The sequence below is a fragment of the Perca fluviatilis genome, chromosome 6, assembly GCF_010015445.1.
Source record: "Perca fluviatilis chromosome 6, GENO_Pfluv_1.0, whole genome shotgun sequence".
Taxonomy (NCBI): Eukaryota; Metazoa; Chordata; class Actinopteri; order Perciformes; family Percidae; genus Perca; species Perca fluviatilis.
Window position 1 is genome coordinate 5,982,457 of NC_053117.1, and position 22,494 is coordinate 6,004,950.

General features: G+C 42.6%; 1 protein-coding gene across 1 annotated transcript in view; it reads left to right on the forward strand.

Moving 5' to 3' along the window:
* Positions 1-12,948, forward strand: part of txnrd2.2 (thioredoxin reductase 2, tandem duplicate 2) — a 28,595-nt gene extending 15,647 nt beyond the window's left edge. The window contains exons 12-17 of the mRNA XM_039803939.1: positions 4,678-4,814; positions 8,038-8,133; positions 8,818-8,910; positions 10,879-10,950; positions 11,363-11,460; positions 12,336-12,948. Of these exons, the coding sequence (XP_039659873.1) occupies positions 4,678-4,814; positions 8,038-8,133; positions 8,818-8,910; positions 10,879-10,950; positions 11,363-11,460; positions 12,336-12,459 (620 nt within the window). The 3' untranslated portion in view covers positions 12,460-12,948. The remainder of the gene's footprint in view (positions 1-4,677; positions 4,815-8,037; positions 8,134-8,817; positions 8,911-10,878; positions 10,951-11,362; positions 11,461-12,335) is intronic.
* Positions 12,949-22,494: the final 9,546 nt, after the last annotated feature.

Sequence of the window (22,494 nt, forward strand, 5' to 3'; positions counted from 1 at the left end):
GCAGATGTTTATATAAAAAAGGCCAGTTATTTATTGATATGTCCGGATAAGTTCCTTTGGCTCTGATTATAGCAGTTCCATTATCATTAGTTATACACCCCTTCACCATACCTAGAGACTGGCATGGGGTACTTTCCATAAGATCATCTCTCAATGCAAATCAAACCAGCTATTAGGCTGAAATAAAACCATGCCAGTCTCTAGGTATGGTGAAGGGTATGTGATGATGTAGGGGGGCTATTTTAAATCCAAAGGCCAAGGGAACTTCATCAGGATGCATAGTATCCTGGATCCATGAAATAACTGGCCTGTGTATACTGGTGTTTATACTTATGCCCTCTAGATTATAAGGAAGATCATTTATTTATTTACGATACATTATTCATTCACAAAGAAAATTGGTGTCCTTAAAGGTTGGATTTTTCCTTTTTTTTTTTTTTATTAAGGCATTAAGATCAATTTCCAAAAGATGATTTTTTTTTTATTCCTCTTTTTAGTCAACTTTAGCATGGGTTCATGAACTTATGAGCACCACTGTACTGTAGCAGCATTCACAACTGAGTAAACAGAAGTATGTGACATTGAAAATCTTAAAATATATAGCATTTGTGTTTAAATGTCTGTAAGATCTGAAGCGATCTCACTGAGTCTTCAATTATAAAATCCTAATGTCCAATTTAGTCTATATTATGTATAATCTGCTTCGGTGTGATTTGATCAGATTTAATGGACGGTGCTAACATAAGCAAACAACCCCCCCCAATTGTCATCACATTTTGATTCAAATGTGACTGAAGTCTGATTGGTGCACAGAGGTACATGACATCACCTTTTTCCAACTGAGCCCCACCCTCTTTGAACCAGCGCATGGAAAAAGCCCCGCAAAAACAGAAACGCAGAAATCTTTCCTATGAAATAACCTACTGGTACTAAAACTGCTCTAACTTTGGCAGAAAATAGTGTGTATTCATAGGATCCAATCACTCAGTAAAACGCTGGTTGAGAAAGCTGGTTGTTGGTGATGAAACAAAAGCAGGCAGAAGTTACAAGTAATGCTGGTGACTTTGTAGGTTAAGGTTTGGGTTGCACACACATCTCATTTGTGGACACCGTATGAAACAGTGGTGATACTAAAACAAACCTGTCTATAGAATAAATGTAATGCATTTCCTATTCCTTTGACAGCTTTTGTTATGCACAGACGCTAAATGTCTTTTCTCCAGTTAGGGAGCTCTTTATGGATTTGCATCTTAAAATCCTTTTTGGCCTGAAATAGAACACGTAATCAATTTTTTGCATCCTGTACAATCTATTCCTCCAAGATAAACAGTCTCCCCCTCACATTGCTCTCCCTTTTGTCTTTGTTCATTTGATTGATCAGATAAGCATCCAGCTCCCATTTCAACTTGTGAAGGGTTGTTGTGGCTAATTAGCCTAGCAGTCTAGAGGCTTCCTCTTAATGTCACAACAGGCTTTGTTCAGATCTGTTGGACCACTGTGTGTGTGTGTGTGTGTGTGTGTGTGTGTGTGTGTGTGTGTGTGTGTGTGTGTGTGTGTGTGTGTGTGTTGTGTGTTGTGTGTCCGTCCCACTTCCAACCAAGTCCCTTATCAGCCAGCCCACTGTTGTTGTGTCCTCGCCGTACAATGGAGCTGTGGTCACTGCTACAGTACAGCACTGAGTGGAGCTACAGACAGGAAGGCCACATATGTAAAGAGAGAGTTCTATACTTACCAGTCAGATTGTACCGATATGGGTTTTTGTAGGCCAATACAGATGTTTTTGCAGTGATTGATGCGGAAATTCAGTATTAACAAAGCAGAAAATATCAAGTATTTTACAGCTGCAGAAATGTAGGGGGAAGCCTCAACAGGATGTAGGCCATTATGGGACACACACTCCATTGAAACTCAGACTATTGAAAAACGATTTCACCCTCCCTTTTTAGCATTTAGAAGTTATATACACTTCAAAAAATATGAATAAAAAACTATAATGTAGCAGCAGTGTTCCTCATTGTATTTGTCTCCAATTATAACTTCTCCTATGAAGCAACTGGAACCAGTGTATAAAGGTAATCAATAATAGATCAATAATTGAACATCTCATGGCCTTCAGCGGTGGATAGGGTAAAAATATAGTATTAATAATTTACAAAAACGATACATTAAATACAAAAATATAAAATAAATCATTCTTGATATGAATATGAAATTGGAAGATATTTCTGTATTTTTGTGATTACAGCTGTTATCCATAACTCTTTAAACAGCTGTTATGGATGCTTCACAAGATTAGTCACAATTGTTAAAATATATTTTAATAAAACTATAAAAATCAGCTGACCATTGTAGTGACATTCTAGTGTGTTATACTGTAAACCATTCGTAAATTGTTCATATACAGTACTTATGAATGTGAAGTGCATCACCCACCACTCTTAATCAGTCTTTTCTTTTATTCAGAATTGAAATAACAATAGTACAATTAAGAATATTCATTTTCAAAATGTAAATAGCTAAATTCCACTATAATTCACAGGAAATGATGTGAATGTGAGAATGACATGAATATGCAGACCATTCCAGTGTTGTGAACATACAGGACAAGAAAATATTTAGAAGTCTTGCTTTTGGGAATTGGCCATGACCGCCTAACTTCCCCTCTCTCCTCCTTCTCTGTGTTCTCCATCGCCTTCAACCACCCATGCTGTGAAGCACTAGACAGGTCCCTGTAGCCCCTCCCGGTCTGAGAAGAGGGGGAGTACGTTGTTCTTCGGCTCCAGCCAGGAAAAGGGTCTCGGGGGTTTGTTATTTTTGCTGTCCGATAGCATCTACATGGGTAGCTCAGGGCCGGGTGTTTATTATGCTACCCAGGCAGGTTGTGAGGAGCCATGGAGAGGAGGGGGCGAGTGGTCCATGCCCCATCACCATAGAGACTCTGTGTCGACAGCATCAGTCAGCCGTCCCCCAGGAAGTGTCAGAAATCACACCGTTGGGTGTCCCCGGGGGGTCGATGGGATACCGATTCCCAGCTGCTCATCTTTTTTTTTTTTTTTTTTTTTTTTTTTTTCTGCCTTCTCTCTCTCTCAGCTGGCCAGATGTTGTTGTTTTCTAATTTAAGAATTCTGAATTAGGGTTTGACCTTTTAAGGCCAACACTGGTACAAGTGTTTTTAGATTTGAGCTGGTAATTGCTTGTTTTGTTCAACCAACAGAGCAAAACTCAGAGACAATCACTTTACAACGATATGAAACAGAGAAAAGCTGCAAATCCTCACATTTGAGAGGCTCGGGCCGGCAAATGTTTGGCATTTTTAGTCACGCTTGTGACATGGCCCTAGGAATGGTAAAGACATTCCATCACTTTGGTTCAGACTGAAATATCTCAACAACTATTACATTCTCTGGACATTAATGGTCCCCGTAGGATGGATCCCAATAACGTTGGTGTTCCGTGAACCTTTCCACTAGCACCACAGCGGTGTTGACAATTTTGGTTTTGAGTTAAGTGTGGTGACGACTATTTGATAGATTGCAGTGAAATGTGTGTGATATTCAAGTTCTCTAGAGGACGACTTTAGTGACCTCATCTAGCACCAGCATCAGGTCAAAATTTGTATTTGTCCCATATTTTGGTTTATGACCAAATACCTGACATTCCCATCAGCCTCAACAGGTTTTGTTCTAATTAGCGAATGTTAGCATTCTAACTGGATGAACTAAGCTAATTTTTGTTAAGCATCAGTCTGTGACCATGTTAGCATGTTAACGTTGGCATGTAGTTCAAAGGAACACGCCGACTTATTGGGACTTTGTTTTATTCACCGTATCCTCCAGAGTTAGATAAGTCCATACATACCCTCCTCATCTCCGTGGGTGTCGTTACTCTGTCTCACGCACCCACCGCTAGCCTAGCTTAGCACAGATCCTGGAGGTAACCAGCTCCATCTAGACTACTGCTCCCAATAAGTGACAAAATAACGCCAACATGTTCCGATTTACATGTTGTGATTTGTATAGTCACAGCGTGTACAAATAACAAGGTCACATGACACACAGCCATCTTCTAACCATATACGTACTGGGAACTATATTCTCAGAAGGCGAAGCACTGCTACTTCTGCTACTTGGGCGGAGTGATTAGTTCGCAGCAGCTGAGAAGCCTCGTGATGAGGAGCAGAGAGTAACAACGGTGCTTTTCAGGTGTTGCGCTAATCACTCCGTCTTCCATCATCATCACACTCTTCCAATGAAGAAGAACCAATAGTTGATGATCAGAATTCATGGCAGTTAATCTTTTTGTTAGAGCAATAGTTAGTTGTATTGTCAGGGTGGAAAAGCTCTCATCATGCTGACAGTCCGATGAAACAGTTAATTCAATCCTTATTGTTTGGTAATTCCTGAAGGTAGAGTTTTGGAGGTTTTACCGCAGAATGTATCGCAGATTATCACCCATGAAGGTGAATTAGGGAGTCCTTCAGATAATCACCTTTCACACTATCTACTAGGCTTTTGATAACTCCCAGGTTATCAGGCAGTGGTGGTACATGCCTTTTAAAACCTCAGCAGAATGTGTTGTGCACTGTACAGAGAGCCTCTTTCTCCTCTCCCACACCTCTATCTCTCCTGAGTTGTAATTTAATCTTCTCCTCGTGTTGTCTCCTTCCGTTGACCTCAGGCAGAGCCCCTGAAACCAAAGCGCTGGGCCTGGACAAGCTTGGCGTGCAACTCAGAAAGGAGACGGGGAAAATAGTTGTGGGCGCTGACGAATCCACATCGGTGCCAAACATCTACGCTTTCGGTGACATCGGCGAGGTAGGTGTCGCCGTCAGCCCTGATAGCAGGCATAGACGGAAACACACTCTACATCATTATAAACATATTAGTCTTAAATTCAGACTGGAAAATACAACGCTGTGCCAAAGTTGCTGTAAGTCTACACCCATCACCGTCAGTGTAAATGAGTTTGAGCACCTGGTCGGTCAGCTCTACAAAAGGAATCTGGAATTACACTTTAACACACATCAGCTCTGGAGAATTAGTTTTGTACGTTGCCACTGCTGAAATTGGCATTGGTCTTTAATTAATTGGAATAAACTCTGGCAGGAAGATCTTGATGACACTTGAGTCATAGAAGCAATTGGTGGTAAACGAATGTCGACTTCCAGCTAATACTCGACACCAGGTAAATAGGAACCAATATGAGCAAACATTGTTTATTTTCACCCTTCCTGTAAAAGAGTATTCCCTTTCTCTTACATCTGTTTGCTATCAGTAAGACATAGGTCCTTCCCAAGAATCCTCAAAGCCACCGGACACATTAAAGTGATGGTTCGGAGCAATTCATCCTAGGGTCCTTTGCACCATGACCTCGAGCCAAACACCCCCCCAGAAGCTTTTTTCACCTGGGTCGAACGTTGGGAGAGTCAGCGTAGAGTAGCGTTATCAGCTGAATAGCTTAGCGCAGGGGCTAACGGACCCATGTTTGTATCTCGTAAGTTACCCCACTAATAATGCCCAAAATGATACCAAACGTCTACAAGTAGTACAAATAGGTTATGCTCTCATAAAACGATGGATTGGAAAGTTTGTAAGTACACCAGAAGTTTATGTAAATAACACTTGCCTGCTGGCTTCTGCTCTCTGCTGTTGTTGTTGCTGCTGTAAGACGAGTGCTTAGGGCCGTCTACAAATTACGTCACTGAAAAAAGATGCAACAAAAATATTTATTAATTTAACTTTTTTTTTTTTAGTAAGTGCTGTAGTATAACTAGCAGGAGACAAGTAATAATTGAGGTAAGTTTGGAGACATTACCTTATTTAATCATTGAATTAATAAATATTTTTGTTGTAACTCTTTTCGGTGTAGTAATTTGTAGACGGCCCTAAGCACTCGTCTAACTGCAGGTAGCAGCAGCAACAGAGAGCTGAAGAGAGCAGGCAAGTGTTCATAAACTTCTGGTGTACTTACAAACTTTCCAATCCATCGTTTTATGAGAGCATAACCTATTTGTACTACTTGTAGACGTTTGGTATCATTTCGGGCATTATTAGTGGGGTAACTTACAAGATACAAACGTGGGTCTGTTAGCCTCTGCGCTAAGCTATTCAGCTGATAACGCTACTCTATGCTAACTCTCCCAATGTTCGACCCAGGTGAAAAAAGCTTCTGGGGGGGTGTTTGGCTCGAGGTCATGGTGCAAAGGACCCTAGGTTGAATTACTCCGAACCATCACTTTAATTTGACCTCCTAGAACACGGGGGTTGCTGGAGTACCGATGCCTCAGTGGGTTTGTCTGTGTTATTGGGTGACTTTGGTGAATCCGAACTAACCCTTAAGGCCGGGACACACAGGGCCGATAATCGGCCGTTGGACAGTCTGGCGAGGTCAGTGACTCGAGTCTGTTCGGTGTGTCCCGTGCCGTCGTCAGTCTGGGGGGCTGTCGGCGTTCATTTTGGCCGACCTGACAGGTTCAGTCAGAGGCAGGGCAGTCGGGACTCACCCGGAAATGGCGAGTGGAATGAGCGTGACGTAGAGTCTCTCAAAATCTGACGAAAATCTTTTAAACTGACCTTTGTTGAGCTGAAATGAAGACTGCAACTGCAGATTCAGCAACTGCATGGCCTATTTCTCGCTTAAAATGTTTTCAGAAACATGTTTCAGTGAACTATTTTAGTACAATATGAGATCGTATTCTGAACGAGCCGCCATGACAGTCTGGCTTTGAATTTCCGGAGAAAACCAACCCATGTGATGCGTTCGTCCAATCAGCACCGCCTGCTGCTATGTAGACTTATTACGTTTCTCAAGTCGGTGTCGCCTCAGTGTGTCCCGAGGCAGTTTTTTGGACCTCGGGGACCCGACTGATCATCTCGACTGGCTTTTCTGTCGACGGTCGGCCGTCTGGTTGGTGTGTCCCTGCCGTTAAAAACACCTCAGCTTCGTGTCGGGAGTCCTGCGTCACCCTGAGGGGGTTTCATTCGCATTACTGACCCCCTCACTCTCCATTATCCCTTACTCCTCTTAAAGGTAGGACATTTGTTTGTGCACACACATAAGATTTATTATCCACCACCAAGTACTTGAAGTACTCGGTGGTGGATAATAAATCTTATGTCAAGTAACTTGGCAAAAGACGGAGTATTAAGTGAAGCTATTCTAGTCCGCCTTCATGTAATCATTGGCACTGCCGCTGTGTGTACCGTTCCAAGCTGAACCAGCCCTGTTAATACTCGTTAGACCTGCTGCGTGTAATGTCAGTGTTGTTTTTTCACCACGACCAGCTGTGTGCTTCCTTCCTGCCTCCCAGGCCTCATGACACACACACACTGATTGACAGTTTGCTTTGATGAGTTGTGCTTCAGCCCGAGATGTCTGTCAGCTTTTCACAGCAGCAGGGAGGCTTTTTTATTTCTTTATTTTTTATTTTAAAAGCAGGAAGGTTGATATCTCAATTTGTCCATTGCTTTGTTTAGTTTTTTTTTCCTTTCGGGTAAGAGTGCCAAGAAATGCATTATAATGACGAATGGCGCTTACTGGAATACCAGAGCACACCTCCAGATACTGTACATGCAGGAGATGCTTTGGACAACAGGATGTGCGGTGGTAATTTAACAGGTTGAAGTCATGCCTTTAGAATTGCCCCGCAGCCCTACTGTTTCCTGCACCACTTAGTTTTGTGTGTATGTATATCCAAGACTGTGTGTTTGTCTGTTTTGGCAGACATCCAGAACAATAAAGGCGAAACACAGACACAGAGATTTTTTGAAGTGTGCCAGATGGTTTAAATGTTTAGCACTTGCGACTTATGTCAGTCACTGAATCATGGCCCACCTTGTCTGTGCGTTTGTATTCTCTATACTCTATTTCTGCATTTCTGAGTATTATTGTGTGTAGTCAGACGACCAAAATGGTCTAAACTTATTAACTTATTGCAAGGTAAACACATTTTTAAGGACCAGACCTAGATCTAGATCTTATGTGTGTTTGAGGTCCACATAGGTATACTGAAGTCAATTCAATTGTCTCTCGTTTTAGGGTCGTCCTGAATTAACCCCAACAGCCATTAAAGCGGGAAAGTTTCTCGCCCGCAGACTGGCTGGTCACAGCACTGAACTCATGAACTACGACAACGTAAGACTCACACACACAAACACACACACACACACACACACACACACACACACACACACACTCAGAGGCTGATCATTTCCCTCCATCTTTCCACCTTAACCATTTCTGGTGTTATGTGGTTTAGTGTCTGAGATACCTTACTGTACCTCCAGCCTCTCTTCAGGATGAGTCGTGACATAAACATACCGCCATTTTCCAAACTGTCATCATTCTTCATCATGCTAGGTTTACTTCCATTCAACTCTTTTGCAAGTCTTAATGTATCTTTATATTCACATGGGGTCAGGGGGCATTTCAAATGAGTTTGGTATAGTTTTGATGTCAAACTGTCAATATATAAGATATCACTATTTCAATGACACATTTGGAGTCCCCTCTATGGTATAAGAATACAAAGGAAAAGGTCACAATTACTCCATAATACATGACATGAAAAGAGGTTAACCAAATATTCAACTATCATACTACAGATTTTCTGTCAAACAACTAATCGATTAGTTGTCTAATTGTTTCAGCCGTAGCTTGAAGTTGAAGAGTGTGTGTGTGTGTGTGTGTGTGTGTGTGTGTGTGTGTGTGTGTGTGTGTGTGTGTGTGTGTGTGTGTGTGTGTGTGTGTGTGTGTGTGTGTGTGTGTGTGTGTGTGTGTGTGTGTGTGTGTGTGTGTGTGTGTGTGTGTGTGTGTCAGGTGCCCACCACAGTGTTCACCCCCCTCGAGTACGGCTGTGTGGGTCTGTCTGAGGAGGAGGCTGAGAAGAGGCATGGGAAAGACGGCATAGAGGTAAGCTAGATGCTGTATATGGGCCACTATAATACAGCTATAAACTGAGTATTTCCAAGAATGGTTTTGTAGTATTTGGAAGAAAAGCCCTTTTATATGTCCACATTTCAAGTTCAAAAGATTATTAGAAAATCAGGAATAAACATATGTTAGTTTCTTCATAGTGACTTTTCAATATAAAGTTACTCCAACTTTTACCACTATATAGAAAATACAATGGTTAAAAATATGTTCATAATGTTTTAATTACACAGGAAAGCCCACATTGCAAGTAGCAACTCAAGTGCCTACTATGTTGTGAAATGCCCCCATGAAAAAAACACATTATTTTGGCATATGATATAGTGAGTGTTATCGGGTGTTGACTCAGAAATTATGTTGGGAGACTTCAAAGAGGACGACCAGTCCAATGAATTCAAATCAAATGCAGCTTTATTCAAACAGTGAACAAACTTTCATGACAATGAGACAACCATGAGCATACAGACGTGTCTGCCCAAGGGTGACCAACATGTACATCAAAATGGATCTCTTTTAAACTCTTTTTGTGCTCACACAGCTCAAGATATCTATGTCAGTGCAACAGTTTACTCTTAAACTGCACCTTTTAAGGCCTATGCTCCTAATAGATTCTCACATTCCTGGCTCCAATTCCTCTGTGTGAAGGTTTGTACCCAAACTCATAATAGATTTACACATTCTAAGATAGTTTTTGCTGTGAGACCATGTCACCTTAAAACTGACTCGTCCATAGAAGCTCCTTTTAGAATAGATGAGATACATTCAAACATCTGCATGCACAAATACCAAACCTATCAGTGAGATGTGTTCTTTCTTGTGTTAATATATTTAATTTAAACAGCAGTGTCTAGGTGAAAAATCTTACCTTCATTTTGAAATACAAAATGATTTGAAATCAATTTTTGTGTACAAGAGTACTTTGTAGGTGGTCTGTTAAAGTCCTCAACTTACTTACCGTGAAATTCATTAAACAACTAATCTCAGTATATGTAGAATGGAATTATGTCTCTAATCAGAAATGGCACCCACTGGTGTAGCATTGGTCCACAATTATAAGTTTAGTTTCTTTATGCAGAAATGATTGGCTACATGCCACGCATGTGCAAAGATAGTTACAAAGGCAGTGTTAGTGGCTTGTTACTGCCATCAACCTGCAGAGAAAATACAATGTCCCATAACCCCTAAACAAACACTGACACGCACATACAATGCAACAGCAAGCAGCTCAGGATTTGACGTGCCTGCGTACGTGAGCGCGGTGCCAGATGCTCGCCACCACCTGCACGAGGCCGCCGTTAAACGATTTAGGCGGCGAGGTGGGGCTCCTGGCTGCGAGTGACAGGAGAGCAGGAGGCCTGATTGAGGTGTGTATGGGGTGATGACAGGCGCGCTTAGATCTGAGGAGGAGCTGCAGCACCGGCCCCCGACAGCTGCATGGCCCCCACAACTTGTGTCGGCACGTTCGCCCGTAGAATAAAACACACTGCACACACACACTTTCAGTGAGGAGTTTGAAATCAATCACTATCACGAGCAAGCATTGATGTTTTTATTCAGATGTTATGCAGTGTGTTTGAATTAGTGCTTATAAGGCCTTGTAACTGCATACTGTATTGTGTGGAATTTATCTTTTGTTTACTGTCCTTATATTCTTTTAGCTGCTATTTTTACATCACTTTGTGAAATGTACACAGAAGAGATCACCGTCACTACTCTAGTTTGTTTTTGCACATTTGTAAGCTCTGCTGTTAAAGCAAAGATCCACGAGAGGCTATGTTGAAATCATTTTGAAGAACTGATTGTCTATAGGCACAACTTACTATACATATACATTTATTTTACAATATTACAAAATAAAACTTCTCAGATTTGAGGACCACAGTAATACATTATATACCATTTCTCCTATTAATATGATTTTTGTCCTCTGTTTTTATGTCTGTGTAGGTCTACCATGCTTTCTACAAGCCTCTGGAATTCAGTGTTGCAGAGCGCGATGCCAGCCAGTGTTACTTAAAGGTAGGGTTAAACTGCCAACTAAACAGCCCAGTGACTTTTTTTATAGGTATTTTGAGTTTTTTTTGGCATTTTTTTAATACACCATATAATGTAGTTCTTTGTATTATATGTTTGTGTGAGATGCACTATTTGTACATGCATATAGTTGAGGGACAGGAGTAGCGTTTTTTTCTGCAGCAGGTTGGTGGAGTACGGACCGCTGCTAGACGGACAACGGAGGGTTTGACTCAATAAATGAAATATTTTGAATGGTTTATCCATAATCCTGCCAACCTTTTGATTTGTCCATCTGTGGCCTAGCAAGTCAGCATTGGGATCCACTTGTCCTGCTCTGTGGTTGTTTTGACCAATACGGCCAAAAGCAGAGAAGGCTTCAGCTCCTTGGCTTCAATCCAGTTTTCTACCTCCTTAGGTAATATGTGAGCGGGGTGGAGACCAGAAGATCCTGGGTCTGCACTTCACCGGTCCAAACGCTGGGGAAGTCACACAGGGCTTTGCTATGGGCTTCCAGTAAGTCAAATAAATCCTAGATTTTATTTAAGGTACATGTGGTTTTTAATCAATCAATTAATCATATTTTATTTAAAGTGTAAAATCACCATTCAACATTGTCTCAGTGCACATGACCGTTAAAGGATCACCAAAATAACAGACAGCAACAAAACAATTGAACAGCACTAAAGCAGTAATAAAAAAACAATACAAAACCAGCAACATAAGAGAATGAGTGAAAAAGTTTGTGCAGGATGCAGAAAGGATGGTGTGTTATGGTCGGCTGTAGTATAATGAGTAGAGGTGGGTTTTTTAATCTAGATTTAAAAATGTCAACTGAGTGAGCTTCTTTACTGCATTCATGCCCTAAAGAACAACCGTCCAGTTGTGGTTTTAAAGCAACACTAGAGCACTTTTCCCGCTTCGGTCCCCCTACAGGTTGGAAGCGGAATTGTCCATTACCGCTGTCGTAATGTCTCATTATGTCTCATTCGATCTACAGATCTGCTACCCGATCTGGCAAACTTGCATAATGTAATGTAATGGACACTTCCGCTTCCAGCCTGTAGGGGGACCCAAGCGGGAAAAGTGCCTTAGTCTTGCTTTAAGTTCATGTGTTTTTTTAAATCCCTAAAAGTCACCAAGATGTGCAGTATGGGATATATTTGAGTGCACCTGATGACTTTTCTTCACTCAACACTCGTGCATTTAGTGAGCGATACATTTCGGTTTATTTCTTTTTTTATAAAAGCTTTTGTTTCATATACAAAGTGATCGTGAACAATTGGAAGATTTCTGGACTTATTAGAGGATAACTAACAGTTAGTTAGTCCTGAAAGAATGCGAGTAGAAGCGACATGAATGACCTCCCTGTGTGTTTGCATGTGTCTCAGGTGTGGAGCAACATATTCCCACTTGTTGCAGACGGTAGGCATCCACCCAACCTGTGCCGAGGAGCTGACCAAGGTCAACATCACAAAGCGGTCCGGCTTGGACGCCACGGTAACCGGCTGCTGAGGTTAAGCACCTCGGTCTCTGAACACTGGTGAGCACACAGGGTCCGTCTGTGGCACTAGAAAGAAGTTAGCCTGGCTTCCTCCTGCTTCTTCTCCTTGTCCCTCTCCTTCTACATGGCCCCAAAATGACCCCCAGTTTCCCAGTGCTTTCTCTGGGATCAGGGTCTCTTCATAGGCCAGTCATGCAGATCATCACTGGCTGCCCAGGTTAGTGTCACATCATAACCAAGGCTATGATTATTCCATGTACATGGATTTTGTGAGTGTATCCTCTAAAAGCCCAGGGTTATAGATCAGGTTAGTGAGAGGCCTGACCGCAGAGCGAGCGTCTTTTAAATAAACAGGCTCATCAATCAGGATTAAGGCCTGTGCTCAGGGTTTTGTTGAAATCATAACGTTTTACTGAATATATATATTCTGCAAATATTGTTGTTTCTCCGGCTGTACTTCCTGTCCATTAGTCTTGGAGGTGACACATACCATATACCCCCACCCCATGACACTGATGGATGGCCCCAGGGCCGTCGCCGCAGCGACACCGCCCCATTTCCCATGGACACACACAAACCGCCTGTCAGTCAGCCAGCTAAGATCTGGCCAGGCAGCTCCAGCTTGTTTAGGGCCAAGCAGACCCCAGACCCCTTCCTTTTCCTCCCATGCCATGCCATGCTCCATCCCAATACACAAAAGAATAGAGTGGGACTACAAACATGTGCTGTCAAAAGCTGTGTGTATGCCACAGCCCGGGCACAGGGCAGCTCTGCCTGATGATAACCCGAGCTGTGAGAGCTCTACCAACTGTACTACTCAGACTCACCCAAAGGTGGCACTATTGCCCTCCAATTCTCCCCTTTTTTCAGAGCCAAGAATGGAGAGACAGGATTAAATAGCCACTGGATAAAACATAAGCCTGAATACATTCAGGTTGCACATTTAATCCCTTTAATCCCTATAAAAGATATGTGCTTTTGGATGACGTTTGAAAGCAGACTGGCTTTATTGGTGCCAAACTGATAAGGGTTATCTGTTGTGTATTTACATGGAGGGCAGGTTAGGCCTCAAGAGTCATCACCCTTGAAGATAAGGCCAGTTGTTTATATCAATAAAGCAGTAATAGCCCCCCACAGTTTGCCAAAGTGCCCAAAATGCTCAACCTGCTGGCTGTACTGGACATCTTGGGTTTATTAAGTAGAGGAGGAAGAGGAGGAGGGCTGTCAATAAAGCGGGTTGCAAGAAATTGGGGGATCTAAGAGGAGGCTGCTGGGCGTAGTTTATTTTTATTTGAAGTCTAATCTGCCCAGTCTGATTAATGATTCCGATGATGGGAGTGACAGTGTGCCAGGAGATGGAGAGAGGAAAAAGAGAGAGAGAGAGGTACCAGGTTTATTTGGACCTGGGCCAGAGGAGAGAGAGCTGACTTTCAGCCCTGGTTAGGGAGGGAAGGGGGATTCCTGTGTGCTCTGTTCAGGGCCGAGGTGCTGACTGAAGGACCCTGACCTCCGCTCAGCAGGAACAGCTTGACTCTATCACTTGGAGCACAGAGGGCTCACATGCTGCGGCGCTGCACGGCAGGGGCCTGGGGGTGTAGGATGGTCAGGGGACGGACAGAGCCAACCAGCCAGCCAACCAACACAACAGCGAGCGGTGGCAGCGTGTTTGCCCAGGGTAATTGAGTCGGTGTTCCTGTGCTTAACGAGCCACTTCAGAGACCTCAGGGTGGGCCCAAGGCAACGCGAGGGAAGTTATCGAGGCCATCAGTGTAACTGTAATGTCGGTTTGCTTTTTACCCTCCACTTCCCTTCTGGGTTTTTTCATCTGCTCTACATCTCACACTCAACAGCTCCTCACATGCACAAAATTACATTTTTATGGCATATATCTGTCTAATTTAAATATCTGTTCATTGTTGTTGATCAGTCACTCCAGGCCCAATGTTTGACTAGTCAGCCTCTGCTGTGCCCCATGGAGGGGGTCAGGGTTCAACTTTCACGTCGGCCAGCTAATGATGACCTGCACTAAAACCCAAAACTGGGGAGTGCAGGCCTGATGTCACCTGGCTGCCAACTTTAGTATTGTAAATAGAGAAGTGTAATTTTCCCTTAAAGCTTTGTTATACATAATTTATATGTAAAGTAATAACACTTTGGAATGCAAAGTGTCACTATTAAAGTAATGATGCCCACTGATTGACTCTTCTGTGTTGTACATAAATGATCGTTTGCATCTGTATTAGGTATTCACTTAATGTGTACACGTATGCATAAGCTGTGTGTGTGTGTGTGTGTGTGTGTGTGTGTGTGTGTGTGTGTGTGTGTGTGTGTGTGTGTGTGTGTGTGTGTGTGTGTGTGTGTGTGTGTGTGTGTGTGTGTGTGTGGGCGCGTGTGCGTGTGTGTGTAAAGAGTTCCTTTTCACTGTTCATTTTGTAAAACAAAATGTATATACTTACTGAGAGAAGGTGAAACTGATAGTTGTGCTAGGACCAGTTCATCATTTTAGGAAATGTGCTTAATTCAAGATCAATACCACTTTCACATCTGTACAGTAAATATAAAAGTACAGCCAAAGTTAGCTTAGCTTAGCATAAAGACAAACTGCCCTTGACTTGATATTTACTGTATGGACATGAGAGTGGTATTTAATATTTTACTCTCTCTCAGCAGGAAACCGAATAAGTATTTCTCAAAATGTTGAACTATTCATTTAAAGAAAATTCTGCATTTACACAGCATTATAAGGGGACCCAAAAACAAATCCAGAGAACCACTGACAGCATCAATGTAAAAATGCATCTGTACAAGTTTATGTTAAATGTGCTACGTGGCTCAGTCTTCTATTAAGCAGTGTTACAAGGGTTGGTCACACTTTGACCCCCGAGTCGTCTCTGCTGACAGGCAGCTCTGCTATGCAGCCCTGTCACTCAGCCCTCTGCACCAACAATGGCAGAAATTCCACTGTGTTTGTTTGGTTAAGGGCAGAGCTCTCTGAAACCCCTGAACCTCCTCAGGATCCACAGCAGCCTCACTCACCCTGAGAATGAAGCCGGTGTCAGTCCTAACCCAGACAGTGGGACTGAAGTTCACCCGCCATCTCGAGAATAGTCGCTCCCATTAAGCAATTGTGTCTCTTCTCTCCCTCCACAATGGAGCAAACAGGCTAAATCCACCTTGAAATGCACTTAGTAGTAACATGTCAACATGTCAGGGTGCGCTCGGTTCTACGCTCCGTCTTAATCCAGCCCATTGAGCACTGACAGTTGTCTGAGTCAGACATTCACAGGGCCTTTGTCACTTCAGGTCTTGAGCCCTAGCAGCCATGCTGGAAGAGCAGAACCCTCAGACACACAATAAAACACACATGATGGGTACACAGCCCCGCAGCCGCAGCAAAAGCCTCAGGAGGAGAAACCGATACATACCTTGTGTAAACATTAGCGAAAAAATGACGCTAGGAACAGAAAAGGCTCAACCTAGGCGAGGATTATCCCTAAGAAATGAATAGGGGCCAATCATGACTGCTCTGTTGTACTGCCAATATCTGGCTCAAGAGCTGTCAGCCAGAGATGCCTACAGGGCCTGGATGGGGCGGGGGAGGGGTAAAGAAATGAGGCCTGGTAAGCCAAGGTGAGTCTCCCAACTACATTTTGGTGCTTTCTTCCTCATCTGGCCTCCCAAGTTCAAGACAATTAGCTCAAAGAACCCGCTGAAGCCGTGCGCTGAGCCTAATGGTAGGCTCCCAAAAACAACCGAGGAAACAGGGTTGTTGAGATGCGATTGTGTGCTTTTGTTCTCATTTGGCCGTATGAATTGACACAGTTTACAGACGCCACATTCTTCTGCAGGGGGGGGGGGGACTTCTCAGTCCAAAGACACATTTTAATCTTGCCGCTGGATTGTGACCGAGTCTGGAGTCTGAATACTCCCCATCAGGAATGTCAAGGTTGTCTTGTTTGTTTCAAAGACTACATATTTGATTTTGCTACACTCCTAGAAAGTTACCTCCCTGTGTGACCTCTCGTTCAACCACAAACATTGAGAAAAGGTAGATGGGGTCCTGTTGGTAGCCCAGTGGAGGCGAGGGCCTGTGAAATGAGCTTATCTGACCTCTGATAAGAACAGGATACCCTCAGGAATGGTCTAAATTCAATACACATGGCTGCTACAGTGGCCTTTATCTCAGGAGAATTGGGTGTTTAAAAAGGAGCTAGGTGTAGCACTGCGGTTAGGTTTGGCCTATCTCGACCACAGCCTTACATAGAACACCAGTGCCTGTGGCCAGCAGTAAATAGGAAGTGCTACAATGTCATAGTTTGTGGTTCCGATTCCCCAGACGTCACTAAGAGAGCAATTACGATCAGCAACCTCAACTCCTAAATCATTTAGTCAGGGCTTTTCTGCCACACACGAAGCTGTCGTATTACCTCTGGAAGCCGCACAGAGATTTATTGAGCCGGTGTTTGATGCCGGCGTTCAACAGAGGGACTACGCCTGCTAAAGCACGGCGCTTGGGACAATAGCAGTCTGCAAGCAAAAGCGTGCCGCGTGACTTGTGTGTTGCAACATATCCCGATGTTCGGATATTAACGAGACTTGTCTGGCACTTAACATTTGGACTCACATCAATTATGATTATGTTGTTGCCCCTTTAACAACTGTTTGATCAGCCACACTTTTTTTTTCTCCATTTTAACAGATGTACACCTGTAGATAAATTGCTCAATTTAATCCCACAGCAGTGCATTGCTTTATAGTTGTATACATTGGAATTAGAACACATTGAATGAGCCTAAGAAACTATTGAACCAGTATTAAGCTGTTTCATAAGGCCAACCTGAAGCTACTGTGATCAGATTTAGTTGAGCCATGTTTAAGAACTGACTCGTTAGGTCTCAGACAGGTTAGACAGTTTAGTGTGGTTTTACTGTTTAGTTTGTGCAAGTGCTGTAACATTGTAATGGTAGCACGGCGACATTAGCAGTTAGTTTATCGCACCATTATACTCAAGCACAGCCTCAGAGGCTAAGACCCTTAGACTTGTTTATATTATTTTTATTATTATTATTATTATTTTTATATATATATATATATATCTTCCATTTCTTTAATAAAATTTAAATATTTTCATTTTAAATAAGATCAAACAAGTGGTTAAGATGCTACATTCAGTACAAGGCTAAAAACAAGTTGTTTCTAATTTGTATTCAAATAGCCTGGAGCTAAACTAAATATTTCCAGTACATTCAGATTCACATGTGTGGACACGGGAATAGTGTGCAAATACTTGAGATGGACAAATCTCTCAGTATTACATTTTGGTTGCAAATAGCCCCAGCCTACAGGGTGTCAAATTGTGATAAATGTTTTTTATGAGTTTTTCTTAAATCATGTTGAACCAGTACCAAGGGACTGTTGGGAGAAACATGGGGGGGGGGGCATCAGTTGTGTCAGATGTGTAGAACTGGTCTTAGGTGAAGTTAAGTCAGAATGGGAACAGGATAGTCTGGAGCAATATGTTTCTATTAGGTAAGAATTATTTAAAAGTAGTAAGAAGTAAGGCTGGTTTATTTGGTAATCTTCCTTAATGAAGCTAAAAAAAAAACAGCATGCCATGTGGGTGATTACATACTCATTTATGATTGATAGCTTTAACATTCAAAACCTCACATTGATCAAACCCTGGTAGTGATGGAGATAATCAACTTAACAGGCCTCTGCACAGAAAATAACAAGCTACTTCATTACACTTCCTAAAACACCAGCAGAGCAGAGAGGGCATCAGTATCAACACCGACTTGACAGTTTCCTTCTGACAGTGTCTTCTCTGGGGCTCTGGTGTTATCAGTCGCAGTCACATCACATAAATCAAAAGTAGCTTCCATTGCCATGATGACTTCCCAAAACATCTGGCTGCAGATGTAAGGAACAGCCTGGGCCGGAGCTGACGCATACAACTGGCACAGATTGCAATTCCTGCCGATGGACCTGTCCATAAACATGTATATAGTAAGAATGCACACACACACACACACACACACACACACACACACACACACACACACACACGCAGGCTGAGCTGCAGAGACGGTCTTATTATGTGATGCAGATGCACTCGCCCTCCGGCTGCTGTCGATGCCTCTGTGATTGATTCTGCCTTTCCTGTTTAGCCATTCAAATATCTGTGTGGTGGGATGGGCGGCTTGTGAATGAATCACAGACACATATACACACACACACACACACACACTGCATGCAGTGTATATCAGCTAGCTTTGCTTCTGGAGCTCACAGTTATGCCTGCCTGTGTTTATTTGTTGGTTACTGATCTGATGAGAGATTGTGTGTGTGTGTGTGTCTGTTCGGGTGGAGAGGACAGGTGGGAATGTGGATGTGTGAGTGCAACGGGAACATGAGCACTCTTACATACGGCCTGTATTTGGAAGTCCACACATACTGCCTGTCTGAATGGCATGGTGTGGGTATACTGTGAGCCTGCGTTCAGTAGCTACCCATGAACGTTCCCTAAAAATAAAGCTGTGGAGAGCTGTACCTCCGCTCTGTCTGTCCAAAACAAATTTTCAGATGCTTGAATAACAGGAGCGTCACTGTCACAGCCAACACACACACGCACAGCGACCAGTGTATATATAACCCGCTCAGTAATTAGCCGTCACCGAGTAACCCTTGGCCTTAATGTCATCCCATATGACAAATGAAGTCGCAGCAGCAATGTAGAGGGGTCATTACGGTTTTGTTGAGGCATCTACTGGAAGAGGAGACCCAGCATGTGTCTCCACTCACTGATGTGAGTTCTGTCCACCCAATGGTATTTTTAGATTGTCTTTATCTTGGCTCTTTTTGCGTGCCAATGGTACAAAGATGGCCTGGGCCTTCAGATGCAGCAGAGGCTGCACAATTAATCCCAATTCTATCGAAATCACGATATGGACTAGTGCAATATCCAAATCGCTGCTAAGCTAATGGCCTCTTAGCTCCAGTTCCATACTTTGATGCTGCTGAACAGGACAACCTCATAATATCATAGACTGTATATATGTATATTTGTATATTTGACCGTCACGCATTATTCCAAGATTAACCCTACTGCTAGCATTGTTGGTGTTTATATTGTTATTTAAATAAGCTATATTTGCAACTGTTGCTGTGTTACATATTTGGAGTAGTGCAGTAGGGCAATATATCGATATTATATCGACATCGATCTATGAGACTAGATATCATCTTACATTTTGGATATAGTGTTCTCTTATCCTGGTTTTGGAGGCTGCATTACAGTAAAGTTATGTTATTGTCTGAACTTACCAGACTTACTAGCTGTTTTATTATTTGCCTTTACCCACTTAGTTATTGTATCCACATTATTGGTGATTATTTATCAAAACTCATTGTGTCACTATTTTTGTGAAAGCACCAATTCCCAACCCTACAATATGGCTGCAATATCGACATTGACGTATTTGGTCAAAAACATTGTGATATTTGATTTTTTTTTCCATATCTCCCACCTCTAATATGGTGACTAGGATAAACTTTAAAAAAAAAAAAGAAATGTATAATTTGGGGTCAGAGATAATATTTTATCCTTGCCTGCTGCTCCCAGTGGACATGACCATGAGAAACAGCTTCGTCATTAGAGAGGAGTTTGAAAAAGAACTGATAAGAATATTAACTTTAGACACTGAGTGCCTCCCTTTCTTCACTGTTCCAAGGGAGGATGGTTTAGTAGTGCTGATAGTGCCTGTGTGTCCTTCCCGCTACATACTGATTAATTTAAGTTGTGTTTTGTTCTAGGCCTCAAAGTGACAAGCAGGCCAGTCACTCCTCGCCCTCCCTGAGATCTCTCCATTCACACCTGCAAAGATGCCCAAGGAAAACACACCTGCACATTCAACACATACTCCCATACACTGTATCTTCTCTTTCTCTTCTGATAACATAATGCTTAATCGTCCACTGACACACAAGAAAATTCAGGGAGACACACTCATTTATTCTTGTGTCCAACTGAGTGCCATCCTGTTTTGTTAATGGGTCAGGTTTTTTAATTCCACTGGATATCATCTGGAACATAGAAGGCATCACATCGTGTTTCCACCGTAACTTGCTAGAACATCGAGTAAAACTATCAAAAACGTTAACACAATACACATTTCTACACCCCTTTTTATTTGAATGGCCTCAGCCACCTAGAATTCAATGCAGTGACAAGCGTATTGTGTTTTGAGCAATGGTCTGCAATAATTGAAGTGCTTGTTTGTGTTCCCAAACTTGTTCATCTTTGCCTGAAGGAAAGAAGTTCATACCGCTTCACTGAGGATTGTCAAAAAGGTATTCTGGGAAATGTAGGAAATTACTAACTGATGTATGAGCGGGTAAATCAGGTTGAGGGACGGTAACAACAAAGTTAATATAACATACACTATCGGTCAAAAGTTTTAGAACACCCCAATTTTTTAGTTTTTTATGGAAATTTTAGCAATTCAAGTCCAAGGAATAGCTTGAAATGGTACAAAGGTAAGTGGTGAACTGCCTGAGGTTAAAAAAAAGTAAGCTTACCCAAAACTGAAAAATAATGTACATTTCAGAATTTTACAAAAAGGCCTTTTTCAGGGAACAAGAAATGGGTAAACAACGTAAAGCTGTTCTGCAGCAATGGAGGTTGATCAAGCTTTGAAAGTTGGTGCTACCAATTCCCACAGGTGTTCCAACCTGTCTGGATTACTTACAACCCCCTCTGTTTGTATAAAAGGATTGTTGGAACACACTGTGGTACCGTACCCTCATGAGCATTATTTGAACAGTATTGTACTGCAGAAAGTAGTGTGTTGCCATAAAAATGGCGGGAAAAAGGCAATTAACAATGGAAGAGAGACAGACCATCATAACACTTAAAGGAACACGCCGACTTATTGGGAATTTAGCTTATTCACCGTAACCCCCAGAGTAAGACAAGTTGATACATACCCTTCTCATCTCCGTGCGTGCTGTAACGCTGTCTGACGGCTCCAGCATTAGCTTAGCCCAGCACAGATCCTGCAGGTAACTGGTTCCAACTAGCCTACTCCTCCGAATTGTGACAAAAGTGACAAAATAACGCCAACATGTTCCTAGTGGTATGCTCAGCAAGCCTGTCTGAGAATATAGTTCCCGGTTTGTTTATGGATATAAGATGGCTGTGTCTCATGTTACGTTGTTTTTTGTACACGCTGTGACTCTACAAATCACAACATGTAAATAGGAACATGTTGGCGTTATTTTGTCACTTATTTCGAGCAGTAGGATTGCTGGAACCATTCACCTGCCTGTTCTGTGATGGGCTGATGCCGCTGGAGCCGTCAGACAGCCTTACAGCACGCACGGAGATGAGAAGGGTATGTATCCACTTGTCTTACTCTGGGGGTTACGGTGAATAGAAAGAATGTTGGTCTTTCCTACAGAGAAATTGTGAAGAAAGTCAAGGTGTCAATGAGTACAGTATTCTTCACCATCAAAAGGCACTTAGAAACTGGGGGAAACTCTGACAGGAAGAGGTCTGGCAGACCCAAAGCCACAACAGAATCAGAAGACAAGTTTCTGAGAGTCAACAGCTTGCGTGATAGGCGGCTCACAAGACAACAGCTTCAAGCACAGCTTAATAGTGGTCGTAATAAGCAAGTCTCAGTTTCAACTGTAAAGAGAAGACTTGGAGCTGCAGGTTTGATAGGTCGAGTTGCAGCAAGAAAGCCATTGCTCAGAATAAGAAAAAGAGGCTTGCCTGAGCCAAGAAACATCGTCAATGGACGACTGAAGACTGGAAGAAGGTGCTATGGACTGATGAATCAAAATTTGAAATCTTCGGTTCATCACGCAGGATTTTTGTACGCCGTCGAGTAGGCGAAAGGATGGTTCCTCAGTGTGTGACATCAACTGTCAAACATGGAGGAGGAAGCGTGATGGTCTGGGGCTGTTTTGCTGGATCCAGGGTCGGTGATTTGTACAGAGTGAAAGGCACCCTGAACCAAAACGGCTACCACAGCATTTTG